Below are 12,498 nucleotides of genomic sequence, written 5' to 3' on the forward strand. Positions count from 1 at the left end.
ACTCGAGTTTTTCATGACTTTTTTGCGTGAGCCGAAGAACTAGGTCTCCCACCTGAAAAGATCTTGGCCGCAAACGTCGACTGTGGTAATTCTTCAAATCCTGTTGATATTTGGTTACCCGAGATAATACTTCATCTCGAGCTTCATCAAGTGCGTCGACGTCGTCTTCTAGCACTCTTCTCGACGTTTCTTCATCATATTCAGCGACACGTGGAGAGTTGTGCTCTATCTCGATTGGTAGTACTGCTTCTGCTCCATGAACCAGGAAAAACGGAGTTTCCTGCGGTTCTGTGTTTGGTGTTGTTCGGATGCTCCACAACACGCTTGGTAGTTCTTCTGGCCATGTATGTCGAGCTTTTTCCAGTGGTCCTAATAAGCGCTTATTGATACAATTGCTGATGATGCCATTGTCTTTCTCGTGTTGCCCATTGGTTTGATGATGTGCAACTGTCTCAAAGTTCTGCTTAATACCCAGCTCTTCGCAATAATGTTTGAATTCATGGGATGTAATGTTACTGCCGTTGTCCGTGACGATCTTTGTGGGGCACTCCAAATCTGAAGACGAGGCCTTTTACGAATTTTACTGCGGATGCTCCATCTGGTGAATTTATCGGCTTCGCTTCTATCCACTTTGTAAACTTATCGACAGCTACTAGCATGTACTCCTTTCCTCCTGGCCAGGATTTGTGTAACTTACCCACCATATCAAGTCCCCATTGAGCAAAGGGCCAAGACAATGGTATTGGTGCTAACTCTGCTGCTGGAGAGTGAGGTTTTGCGGCGAACCTTTGACATGCGTCGCAAGTTCTTACTATGTCCTTGGCGTCCTCGATTGCTGTCAACCAGTAGAATCCTGCCCGAAAAACCTTGGCTGCGATAGCTCGACTACTTGCGTGGTGGCCACATATTCCTTCGTGTACATCCTTCAGGATTATTCTTCCTTCTTCGGGTGTAACGCACCTTTGCAAAACGCCTGAAATACTTCGCTTATACAATTCTCCCTTGACCACCGTAAAAGCTTTGGAGCGTCGAATTACTCGCCTTGCTTCAACTGGATCATCGGGTATTTCTTTCCTCATGATGTATGATATGTACGGCTGCATCCACGGTATCTGTATCACCATGACCAAGTCCTGATCCTCTTCTTCGTCCTCTTGCTTTTCCTTGGCAGCCCCCGAGGGTTTCTTCTCCTTCTTTTTTGACTTTGTTGGCTTAGTGGATCTCTCTGTTATCTCTTCCCGAGAATACACACAGCGGGATTGGAAGGCACTGTGACCCGATGTTTGCAAGAACGTCGGCTTCGTCGTTGCTCAATCTGCTAATATGATTTACTTCGCATCCATCGAATAACTTTTCAAGCTCGTTGTACACCTCCTTGTATGCCATCATGCTATCATTGATTGCATCACATTGGTTCATAACTTGCTGAGCCACCAACTGTGAGTCGCCAAAGATTTTTAATCGAGTTGCTCCGCAAAGCTTTCGCCATCTTCATCCCGTGTATGAGAGCCTCATATTCTGCTTCATTGTTAGATGCGTTAAGGAACGTCATCCGGAGGATGTACTTCAATTTGTCGCCTTCAGGTGATATGAGTACTACTCTGCGCCACTCCTTCTAGTCTCTTGGACCCATCAAAGTTCATGATCCAAGTTCTCGATAAATCTGGTGGTCTGTATTTTGCAACTCCATCCATTCTGCGATGAAGTCCGCGGTATTTGCGACTTTATTGCTTTTCTTTTTTCATACGTGATGTCCCGAGGGAAAGTTCTATTCCCCAAAGGGAGACACGACCCGTAGCTTCACGGGTTATGCAGTATATTTGACAAGGGAGCTTCATTGACCACTATGATCGGGTGTGCTGAAAAATAGTGGCGCAATTTTCGTGCTGTCGTGAACACTCCATATGCTAGCTTTTGGTACTGAGGGTACCTTTGTTTTGAAGGTGACAAGACTTCGCTCACGAAGTATACTGGCCGCACTCCATGGATTTTCCCTTCTTCCTCTCTTTCGACAACTAATCTTGTGCTAACCACTTGGGGCGTGGCTGCAATATACAGCGGGAGAGGTTCCTTTTCCTTTGGAGCCACCAGGATTGGTGGTGTCGAGATTTTTCGCTTCAGATCCTCGAAAGCTCTGTCGGCCTCTTCGTTCCACCGGAATTTATCTCCTTGTTTTATCAGCGCATAAAATGGTAACGCTTTTTCTCCTAACTTTGGCGACGAACCTGCTCAAAGCTGCGACTCGCTTGAGTTAGCTGCTTTGTATTTCTTTCAACTTTGTTGGCTTTCTCATTGTTACTATGGCTTGTATTTTGTCGGGATTTGCTTCAATCCCTCTTGCCGAAACTAGAAACCCCGAAGTTCTCTATTTGGGACGCCAAAAGAACACTTCGTCGGGTTCAGTTTGAGGCAGAATTTGTCGAGGTTGTCAAAAGTTTCTTTGAGATCCTCGATCAATGTTGTCCCCTTTTTTGATGTTATGACGACATCATCGATGTATACTTGCACGTTTTCCCGATCTGTGTTGCTAAACACTACGCATCATCCTCGATATGTTGCTCCCGCATTTTTAGACCAAAGGGCATTGTTTTGTAGCAAAACACGCCGTAAGGTGTAATAAACGCTGTCTTGGCTTCATCATCTTCTTTTAATCTGATCTGGTTATAACCAGAGTATGCATCCAAGAAGGAAAGACGTTCGCAACCTGCCGTGGAGTCGATAATTTGATCGATCCTTGGGAGGGGAAAGTGATCCTTAGGACAATGTTTATTGAGACACGTGAAGTCGACGCACATGCGAAGGACTGTCGTGTTTTTCTTCGGCACCATCACTGGGTTAGCTACCCATGTGGCTTCTGTAGATATTTCTCTGATAAAACCAGCTTCTTCGAGTCGATTTATTTCTGAAAGCATGGCTTTGCGGTTTGGTTCGAAAAAACGCCGCAAAGGTTGTCTGATTGGTTTTTTGTTGGATCCAAATTTAGGTGGTGCTCGGCAAGTTCCCTGGGTACTCCTGGCATGTCAGCTGGACACCATGCAAAGATTTTCCAGTTCTCACGGAGGAACTTGACGAGCGCGCTTTCCTATGCGATATCCATATCGTTTGCGATAGATGTCGTCTTTTTTGGATCTGTCGGGTGAATCTGCACCTCCTTAGAATTTTTCTCTGTGTTGAAAGTTGATTCTTTATTTGGCCCTCCAGCGTCTGGCAGTACGTCGTAATCAGTCATGCTTTTTGACGCCAAGTACTCGGCTTGCATCCCGAAAGTTTCTGCCAACCTGTGAAAATCCTTGTCGCACTTATCGGCTAAGGCAAAGCTTCCCTTGACTGTGATTGGTCCTCTTGGTCCGGGCAACCTCCACAACAGGTATGTATAGTGTGGTACTGCCATAAATCTAGCATATGCTTTGGTCGTCCCAACAGAGCGTGGTATTGTGATGGAAAATCCACGACTTCAAATTCGAGCTTCTCGATTCTATAATTTTCTCGGGTCCCAAATTGAACATCGAGATTGATTTTTCCCAATGGATAACTTGGTTTCTCTGGTGTAATGCCGTGGAACCTTGTGTCTGTTGGTTTCAAATTTGCTAAGGATATGTTCATCTTCCTCAATGTATCTGCATACATGAGGTTCAAGCTGCTACCGCCGTCTATGAACACTCGAGAGACATCAAATCCTGCGATAACTGCTGGCAGAATAAGTGCTGACTGCCCTGGTCGAGGAACTTGCTGCGGATGATCTGCTATTGTGAAGCCGATATCTTGTCCTGACCAATTAAGGTACTCAACTGTTGGTGGAGGCATTTTCTCTGCCATAAACACCTGTCGTGAGATTACTTTTTGAGCTCTATTGGACGGCCTTCCCTTCTGAATCATCAACACTGCTCCGTTGGAATTAGGATCAACATAGGGTGGTGGTGCAGGTGCTGCCGCTATTCTTAGCTGGTGTCGATTGTCCTCTGTAATCGCGGGAGGTGGCGGGAGATGAACCTCGCTCCTAGGCTCCCGAGGGTTTCTCTGTGCTGCTCGAGCGTGAGCATTTTCTGCGTATCTGAACATTGCTTGAAAATTTCGACGCCTTTCTGCAGGTGCCCTGACCGTCTTTCCCGTTGCTTTGTCGAGGAAGAAGTGCATCTGGCACGGTCCGTTCAGCATTTCCTCGGGGGACACGAAAGGTCTGGGAACCCTCGGCCCACTATTTTGCGTGTTGCGTGAATCATCCCTATTATCTCCGCGGTGGTCTATGCTGGTCTGGTAATCCTCTCTGTTGCCGCCTGTATTTGTCCGAAAACCTGCCGAGATTTGTCCTGGGCGTCGTAGTTGCAGTACGTCCGAGGAAATCTTCGCCTCGGTTGATAGTTTCGACCACGGTCCTCCTCTGGCGACTGTGTCGTTTGTTGTGGACAGCGTCTTCTCCATCTGCCCATTTATTTGCTATCTCCATTAACGCGGATCTTGTCCTTGGATTGGTCCTTCCCAAATCCTCGACAAAGTCTCCACGCGACTCTCGCGACAAACGCATCTATTGCTCTCTCGTCAGATATGTTTTCTGCCGAGTTTTTGATGATATTCCACCTCTGGATGTACTTTCTCATTGGCTCATCTGGCTTTTGTCGACACGCTCTCAACTCCTCTAACGATGCGGGTTTTTTGCACGTGGATCTGAAGTTCTTGACGAACACGTCCTCGAAACTTTCCCAGCTGTCGATGGATCCTGGAGCGAGTTTCTTTATCCATGATCGTGCGGCACCACTCAGGTGCACCTGGATGCTTTGCATGGCTGTTGCCCTAGTTCCTCCTGTCAGCTTCACCGTCTCCAGATAGTCGACTAGCCAATCCTCTGGATCTTGAAGGCCGTCGAATTTCTTGAAATTATCGGGTAACTTGAATCCGGTGGGGACTCGCGTTTTGCGGACTCTCCTCGTGAAGCATGGTAAGCCGCACATATCTTCGTCGTTAAGTTCTGGGGATTGCCGATGATCCCTTCTGCTTTGCCGCGCTCTGTCGACTCTTGCTTGTGCTGCTGTGTCTCTTGCTCCACTTGGCCCTTCAGGTGCTGCCGCTGCTGCTGCGGGTCGCGGACTATTTTGCCTTGCCACTCCTTCGGGAGGCGTTGATATAAGCGCTGTCCCCATAGCTCCAACTCCTGCTACCGCCATATTGTACAAGTTGTTTCCCTTGGGTCACCCGGAGGTGGTTTAGATGCAAGGATAAAAGCATGTGTCGCCATATACCCAGCCTCTGGTGTCTTAGGGATGATGTTTCCTCTTGTATCTATCGACATAAAGGACATGTCGAGGTTTTGAACCAAGTGCTCTCTTTCCGCTTCGGGTATGTGTTGCAGTCTTGACCTTGCTCTGTTCCGCGCCTCCCGATGGCTATCACCCGTAGTTCTAGATTGTCGACTTAGATCTGCCCTTCTCCTGCTGGATGCAGAAGCTGCCTCCTTTCTCCTGTTCAACTCAGCTGTCTGTTTTTCCAATTCCCTGGCAGCTCGTGCGAGCCTATATTGATATGCTTGCAATTCTTCTGGTGTGGCTGTGGTAGCCATTGGTTCGGTGCCGTTCATAGCTCTCGCAGCTCTGTCCCACGCTGCTTGTGAAAGTTGAACTCTATCTCGCGGCTCTGGCCCGACGTATTTGTTGCCCAAGCCTTGTCGCAGATTGGAGGGATCGACGTATGGATTTCCCAAACTGTCGAAAGCCTCAGATGTCTCTTCTTGATTTTCAATGGCGTAAATCTGATGATACTTTGTACTCAGATCTATGTTGGGTTTGGTGACATCGTCGTTGAGACTGATGAAGACCTTGCCTTTGTCAAAGATTTGTCGATGAAGTCGTAACTGTCGACATTGCTTGAACCATCGCTTATATATGAATCCGCAGATGACTCAAACGACATGTCGTTGAAGATCTTGGCGAGTTTCTCTCTTGCTCTGATGCTGACGTAGCGTGTCGCCGAGGTTTCTTCTTCTCCTGATTCGTTTGACGATGTATAGCTTGAAAAATCGGAATCGGCCACTGATGATTCCGACGAAATCGGAATCTCGACACGATACGATCCTTCCTTCTCGACGCGAAAGTGGAACCTTCCGAACGTCATCTCCATGGGCTCCGCCAGATACGCATATGCATCCAAACGGGAGGGTGGGTGAGGAACAAAATCGACAAGACCAGTAGCGATCTGTTTACCTCGATCCATTGTGTTGCTTGCGGTTGACGATGTCGAAGATCTTGAGCGTGCCATCGAGATCAGCTCCTTACGCCTCTAATTCCCACAGACGGCGCCAATTGACAAGGTATTGACTTGTCAATGCCTATGGATTATAGGCTAGGGTTTAGTTAGAAGTAGAGGGCAAGTAGATCTCGAAGGTTTCAGCCGAAAAGTACTCGACGACTATGAAAACTAGGGTTTGCAGACAATGATTCGATTTATTCTTTGTCCCTCGACTCCCCCTTATATATGAGGTGGAGCCGAGGGATTCGTGCTATACAAGTTTACATAGTCCGGGACGGTTTCTAACTCATCCCGCCAGATCACAAACAACACTTCCTATTACAACTCTATCTTTCCTTAGTAAATCTTGGGCTCCCGAATCTTCTTATTCTTCGGGTATTGGGCTTCCAGTAAACCCCGGGTACCATCTTCGGCAGGCCCATTTGGGATGCCTATGTCAGCAGCGAACATACGGAAATCAACACAACTGGTTTCTATTTTTAAAATATTTATATTTGTGTCCACCATGGTACAAACTATGTATTAGTTTGTGTAAACCATGTTCCAAACTATGTATTAGTTTGTGTAAAATAATCTTCCAATTTGTAATATTTGGAACTATGTTGAAATGAAAAAGAGAAGAAAAAAAATGCGTCGGGCCGCTGGAGCCAACCCCAGACGTAAACGGACACGCGGACGAAAACGGTCATTTCAGCGTCCGCTGTGCCACGCAAACGGACACGCGTGGACACTAAAATGCGTCGCTGGAGATGCCCTAAGTAGATAGTCCGACACACATAGAGACAATCGTACAGAAACCATGCCATCAGAAAGGTCAGTGCTGCCGCCACGTCCATCGCTGCTTCCTCTGACTCAATCGTCGCAGGAGGCGACCGGAGCAGATATGGACTTGCCGGCCAGTCTGCCGGACCCGGTGCCGTCGCCGATACTGAAACACTCACCGTCACCGTCGAGATTGTCGCGGTCGGCACGGTCCGCCGCAGACACGCCCTCGGTCACCTTCGCGGCGGACTTCCGGTCGCGCTCCAGGGCCGAATCCACCTCGCCATCGTTCGAGAGCTTCCGCACCGCCCGGTCGAGGCTCAGCGTGTCGAGGCGATCCACGTCCGAGCATCATGTCGGTTCCCAGCGCGACCTCCGCGACGAGGACGCGCGGTTCGTTTACATCAACGACGCAGCGTGCACCAACGCGCCGCCGGCCATGTTCCCGAACAACTCCGTCCGCACGACCAAGTACTCCATCCTCACCTTCCTCCCGCGCAATCTCTACGAGCAGTTCCACCGGTTGGCATACGTCTACTTCCTCATCCTGGCGGCGCTCAACTTTATCCCGCAGCTCCATGTAAACTCGGCGGCCGCGGGCACTGCACCGCTGTCGGTCGTGCTCGCCGTGACGGCGGTGAAGGACGCGTACGAGGACTGGAGGCGGCACCGGTCGGACAAGAATGAGAATAATCGGTCGGCGTCGGTGCTGGTGGACGGTGTGTTCCGGCCGAAGCGGTGGAAGGAGATGCAGGTAGGGGACGTGGTGCGCATCGTGGCGAACGAGACGATGCCGTGCGACATGGTCCTGCTGTCCACGAGCGACCCGACCGGCGTGGCCTACGTCCAGACCATCAACCTCGACGGCGAGTCCAACCTGAAGACGCGATACGCCAAGCAGGAAACCATGCTCACGCCGCCGGAGGCGCTCGCGGGGGTGATCAAGTGCGAGAAGCCCAACCGCAACATCTACGGCTTCCTTGCTACCGTCGACCTGGATGGCCGCCGCGCCATCTCCCTAGGCACATCCAACATCATGCTCCGTGGATGCGAGCTCAAGAACACGGTGTGGGCCATCGGGGTGGCAGTGTACACCGGCAGAGAAACCAAGGTCATGCTCAACAGCTCAGGTGCGCCGTCCAAGCGCAGCCGTCTCGAGACGGACATGAACCGCGAGACCGCCGCGCTCGCCGTCATCCTGGTGGTCCTCTGCTTCGTCGTGGCTCTCCTCGCCGGAATCTGGCTGGGCAAGCATAACGACCAGCTCGGGATCATACACTTCTTCCGCACGAACGACTACTCTTCGCTACAGGTCCGGAAGTACGACTGGCTCGGGGTAGGAGCGCAGGTGGTGTTCACGTTCTTGTCGGGCGTGATACAGTTCCAGATCATGATCCCCATTGCACTCTTCATATCCATGGAGATGGTCAGGGCGGGGCAGGCATACAGCATGGTGCAAGACAATCACATGTTCGACCACAAGAGCAAGACCAGATTCCAATGCCGGGCGCTGAACATCAACGAGGACCTCGGGCAGATCAAGTACGTCTTCTCCGACAAGACGGGCACGCTCACGGAGAACAAGATGGAGTTCCGGTGCGCCAGCGTGCACGGCCGCGACTTCAGCGACTCCAGTGGAGACAAGGAGGATAGAAATGCAATGCTTGGTAAGCAATTTTCACTTTTTCAGTTCCAATTTCCGTAACCTTGTTTTATTGTTAATTAAGCTTTGGTTGACAAATCAAGATTCCTAGTGTCGGTCTTAGATTATCTGATGTGATACTAGGAAAAGAACTGCTCATAGTAGAACTCTAGAGCACAAATCTAGACACTTCACTCACTTGCCTCATTTTCTAGAAACAATAATTTTACCACAACTCATTTTTGGTTATTTACTGTTCCAACTCTTCTCGCAAAGAAAACCTCCTTAAGCTTTTCAAAGAATTCTTCCTCTCTGACTAGATCAGAATTATCATTATCAGAACATAACTCTTCAAAATATACATCTCATATTTTAATATGTACATGGGAGCAAGGTTCAGTAAAGACAGGACTTTTCCTTCATTTATTGCATAAGAACATCATATCTAGCTTTCTCTAATTTTCTCATAATATCTAGAGAACATCCTAAATCAATCCCAATTTGGCTTGCTATATTAGCCAACAAAATATTAGATTTATGTAAAATGATGGGAGAACTAATATCATAATCAGAGTTATCATCATCACGAGTGTCATGGTTTGTACCATAATTGTCTTTAGCCGCCGCCCTCTCTTTAGCTATCTCTTCCACGCTCGAGTCTCCTCTGTCCTTTAGGCAACCACATCTTCTTGAATATTCCTCCGCTCCCTAGGCGTCTACACGTCAGGTGGCTCTTTACCACGGTGCATGCTTTGTTAATTTTTTGATGAAAAGACTCCACTTATTCCTGACTAGTAGTATAGTCAAGCAGCTCTTTGTATTTATACTACCTCCCATCTTCCTCCTTATCCTTAACTCTAACATAAATATGTTATTCCTTCTCATCATCGTTCCACTCTCTCAATTACTTTATGCAGGGTTTTGTGAAGTAGTTCATTTTCCTTGTGTGCCTGTGGCCCCATTCTTTTCTTTTTCAGGCTCCATTTCAATGATTTTTTTTCTCTAAGAAAGCCAATTTTGCAGCTTGTCTAGCATTCTCTTCCTCCATTTGATGAAGTTTCTGCATTGTTAGCTCATTCTTCAACACACTCGTTGTCACCGTCTCTTGAGCTTTATCTTTCAATAATGAATTTTCCACCGGATATTTTTTCTTTTCTCTTTTAGCATATTTTCATATTTTAACCAAGACAAACCGTCCACATTTATAGTCTCTTTGTTCCCATTCTCTTCTCTAGCTTCCTTATTATTTCTATCTTCTTGCGTACCATCCTCTCTTGCATTTCCATCCAACATCTCCTCATTTGTCATTTTTTATTGCTATTGAACATCCATGTTCCACTACAGATTCCAGTTTAAAGCCAATCTCATAGAAGAAGAAATCCTTGGTAGTGATCTTTGTAACTGCATGTATTTTCTTGATATCTCTTGACATCATGCTTGAATCTGATTTCCTCATGTAGTGTCCATGTCAATTTCCAACACTGGACCAAGAGTTTATCCTACTTCACACATACCGAAGAAATAGCTTTAAGAATGCATCACCTCCACAACACTACCCCATACAGTGTGAAGCCTTCCTTTTGCGTGACCTTTTGGGGTCCGGACAATTAATAACTTTTATCACTGTAGTTGTGCCCAACAAAGTAAATTCTTTGAAAGCTATCAACTTGGCTTTGTTGGGAAACCTCATGTGGAAGAATTAGTCCTCATTGTTGATGTCTACGCACGCTTCTATTCTTGTAGACAGTGTTGGGCCTCCAAGTGCAGAGATTTGTAGAACAACAACAAGTTTTTCTTAAGTGGATCATCCAAGGTTTATCGAACTCAGGGAGGTAGATGTCAAAGATACCCCTCTCAAGCAACCCTACAATTAAGATACAAGAAGTCTCTTGTGTCCCCAACATACCCAATACACTTGTCATGTGTATATGTGTACTAGTTCAGCGAAGAGATAGTAAAATGCAAGTGATATGCATGAATATGAGTGGTAATAGCAATCTGAAATAAATATGGCATCAAGTAAACATGCAGTAAAACAGTAAATAAACGGTGATTCGGTGTTTGGAAACAAGGCCTAGGGATCATACTTTTACTAGTGGTCACTCTCAACAATGATATCATAAAGGAATATAAATATAAGCACTTCACTATGCTACTCTGAAAGACTCTCCGGTTGGATAACGAACACTAATTTACCGTCCAGGGATGCAAAAGCAAACCATAAAAATGTATTCCCAAGCACTAAGGAACACCCCACGCTACACTTTGAGCATTCATAGGCGGTACTAACACACCACAATTTCATAGAGACATCCAACTCAAATCATAATTCAGTGAACAAGTATTCTGTGAAATATAGTCTAAGAGACCCACACGGTGCACATACTCCACCTTTACACACGTGGGACAAGGAGTCTCTGGAGATCACATAAGTAAAGTTCACTTGAATAGCATGACGACATCTAGATTACAAAGCTCATGGTCACATAAAGATCACACCATGGGAGAGAGAGATAAACCACATAGCTACCAGTAGAGCCCTCATCCTCGAGGGATAACTACTCCCTCCTCATCATGGGAGTCAGCAACGACGATTTAGATGGCGATGGATTCTATGGAGATGGCTCCGGGGGCAATTCCCCGTCCTGGCAGGGTGCCGGAACAGAGACTTCTGCCCCCCCCCCCCCATATCTTGTCTGCGACGGCGGCGGAGCTACAGAACTTTTCATGGATGGAGGCTGGTATATTTAGGGTTTTTGCGTCGGGAGCTTTATATAGGCGGAAGGGCGAGGTCGGTTGAGGCCTGGTGGCCCCAGACCACCCCTAGGCGCGGGCTAGGGCTAGGCCGCGCCTAGGGTAGGTGTGGCCACCCTGTGGCCCTCCTCCGTCTCTTCTCTAGACTCTGTCTTTGCTACGGGAAAATAGGAACTTTGACTTTTGTTTCGTCCAATTCCGAGAATATTTCCTGTACAACGTTTCTCAAATACAAAACAGCAGAAAATAGGGAACTGACACTATGGCATCTTATCAATAGGTTAGTGCCGAAAAATGTATAAAAGTGTCACGAAGTGTAAACAAAACATGTAGCAATTAGTGTAAAACAAGCATGGGGCATCAAAAATTATAGATACATTTGAGATGTATCAACTGCCAGCTCCAACTAAACATGCAATTGAAACCTTGGATCAGTTAAATTGGAACCACCCCTCTCAACCCACACATTTCAAAGTCTGAAATAGGTTGTTGAGTCAATTATTCAAGGCGTATGATCTGAATATTCTCTTTCCATTGTTACTTCCACGGATAGGTGTTATTTCTCTTCCCAGTTTGGGCATATTAGAATTATGCCAAGTTTCTCGAATGTGGGATCTTGCATATTATGTGTCCATGTATGTTGTCTTCCATTAGCTCGGTATTCATTGATAGTATTAAATACAAAGCTCCAGTTCATCACCACATGCTTGCATTTATCATTGACATTCCTAATTATATTAAAATATCCTCCAACAAGGAAGGGCATAGTATTGCCATAACATACCATGGTCAATTCAGCAAAGAAAGCAGCTTTCCCGTCAGGTTGTGCATCATCATATACTATTATCAAGTTCCAAACAAAATCAGCCTATCAATCATGCACCATTACTATAACATACTATTCTCCATTCTGATTTTCCATAACATCGAGATTATCCAAGTTAATTCCCACCAAGATACCTCAAGATATATATATGCCTCTAGAAGCGGCCTAAAACCAAGAATAATTTTGTACCACCACACATGCTATGCAACTCACATCTAGAAAGTGTTTGTTTCATAGTTTCCTGAAACCCCATGAAATCCACTCTCTTATCAATAAT

At 46.7% G+C, this 12,498-nt stretch overlaps 1 protein-coding gene across 1 annotated transcript; it reads left to right on the plus strand.

Moving 5' to 3' along the window:
- Positions 1-7,105: 7,105 nt before the first annotated feature.
- LOC127347647 (phospholipid-transporting ATPase 1-like) lies at positions 7,106-8,704 on the plus strand. Its single transcript, XM_051373815.1, has one exon. The coding sequence runs from the start codon at positions 7,121-7,123 to the stop codon at positions 8,702-8,704; it is 1,584 nt and encodes a 527-aa protein (XP_051229775.1). The 5' UTR covers positions 7,106-7,120.
- The last annotated feature ends 3,794 nt before the right edge of the window (positions 8,705-12,498 follow it).

Source organism: Lolium perenne, chromosome 4 (assembly GCF_019359855.2).
Source record: "Lolium perenne isolate Kyuss_39 chromosome 4, Kyuss_2.0, whole genome shotgun sequence".
In the NCBI taxonomy this organism is placed as follows: domain Eukaryota; kingdom Viridiplantae; phylum Streptophyta; class Magnoliopsida; order Poales; family Poaceae; genus Lolium; species Lolium perenne.

Coding starts and splice junctions, on each gene's coding strand:
- LOC127347647 (XM_051373815.1), top strand. CDS start 7,121: ATGGACTTGCCGGCCAGTCTGCCGGACCCGGTGCCGTCGCCGATACTG.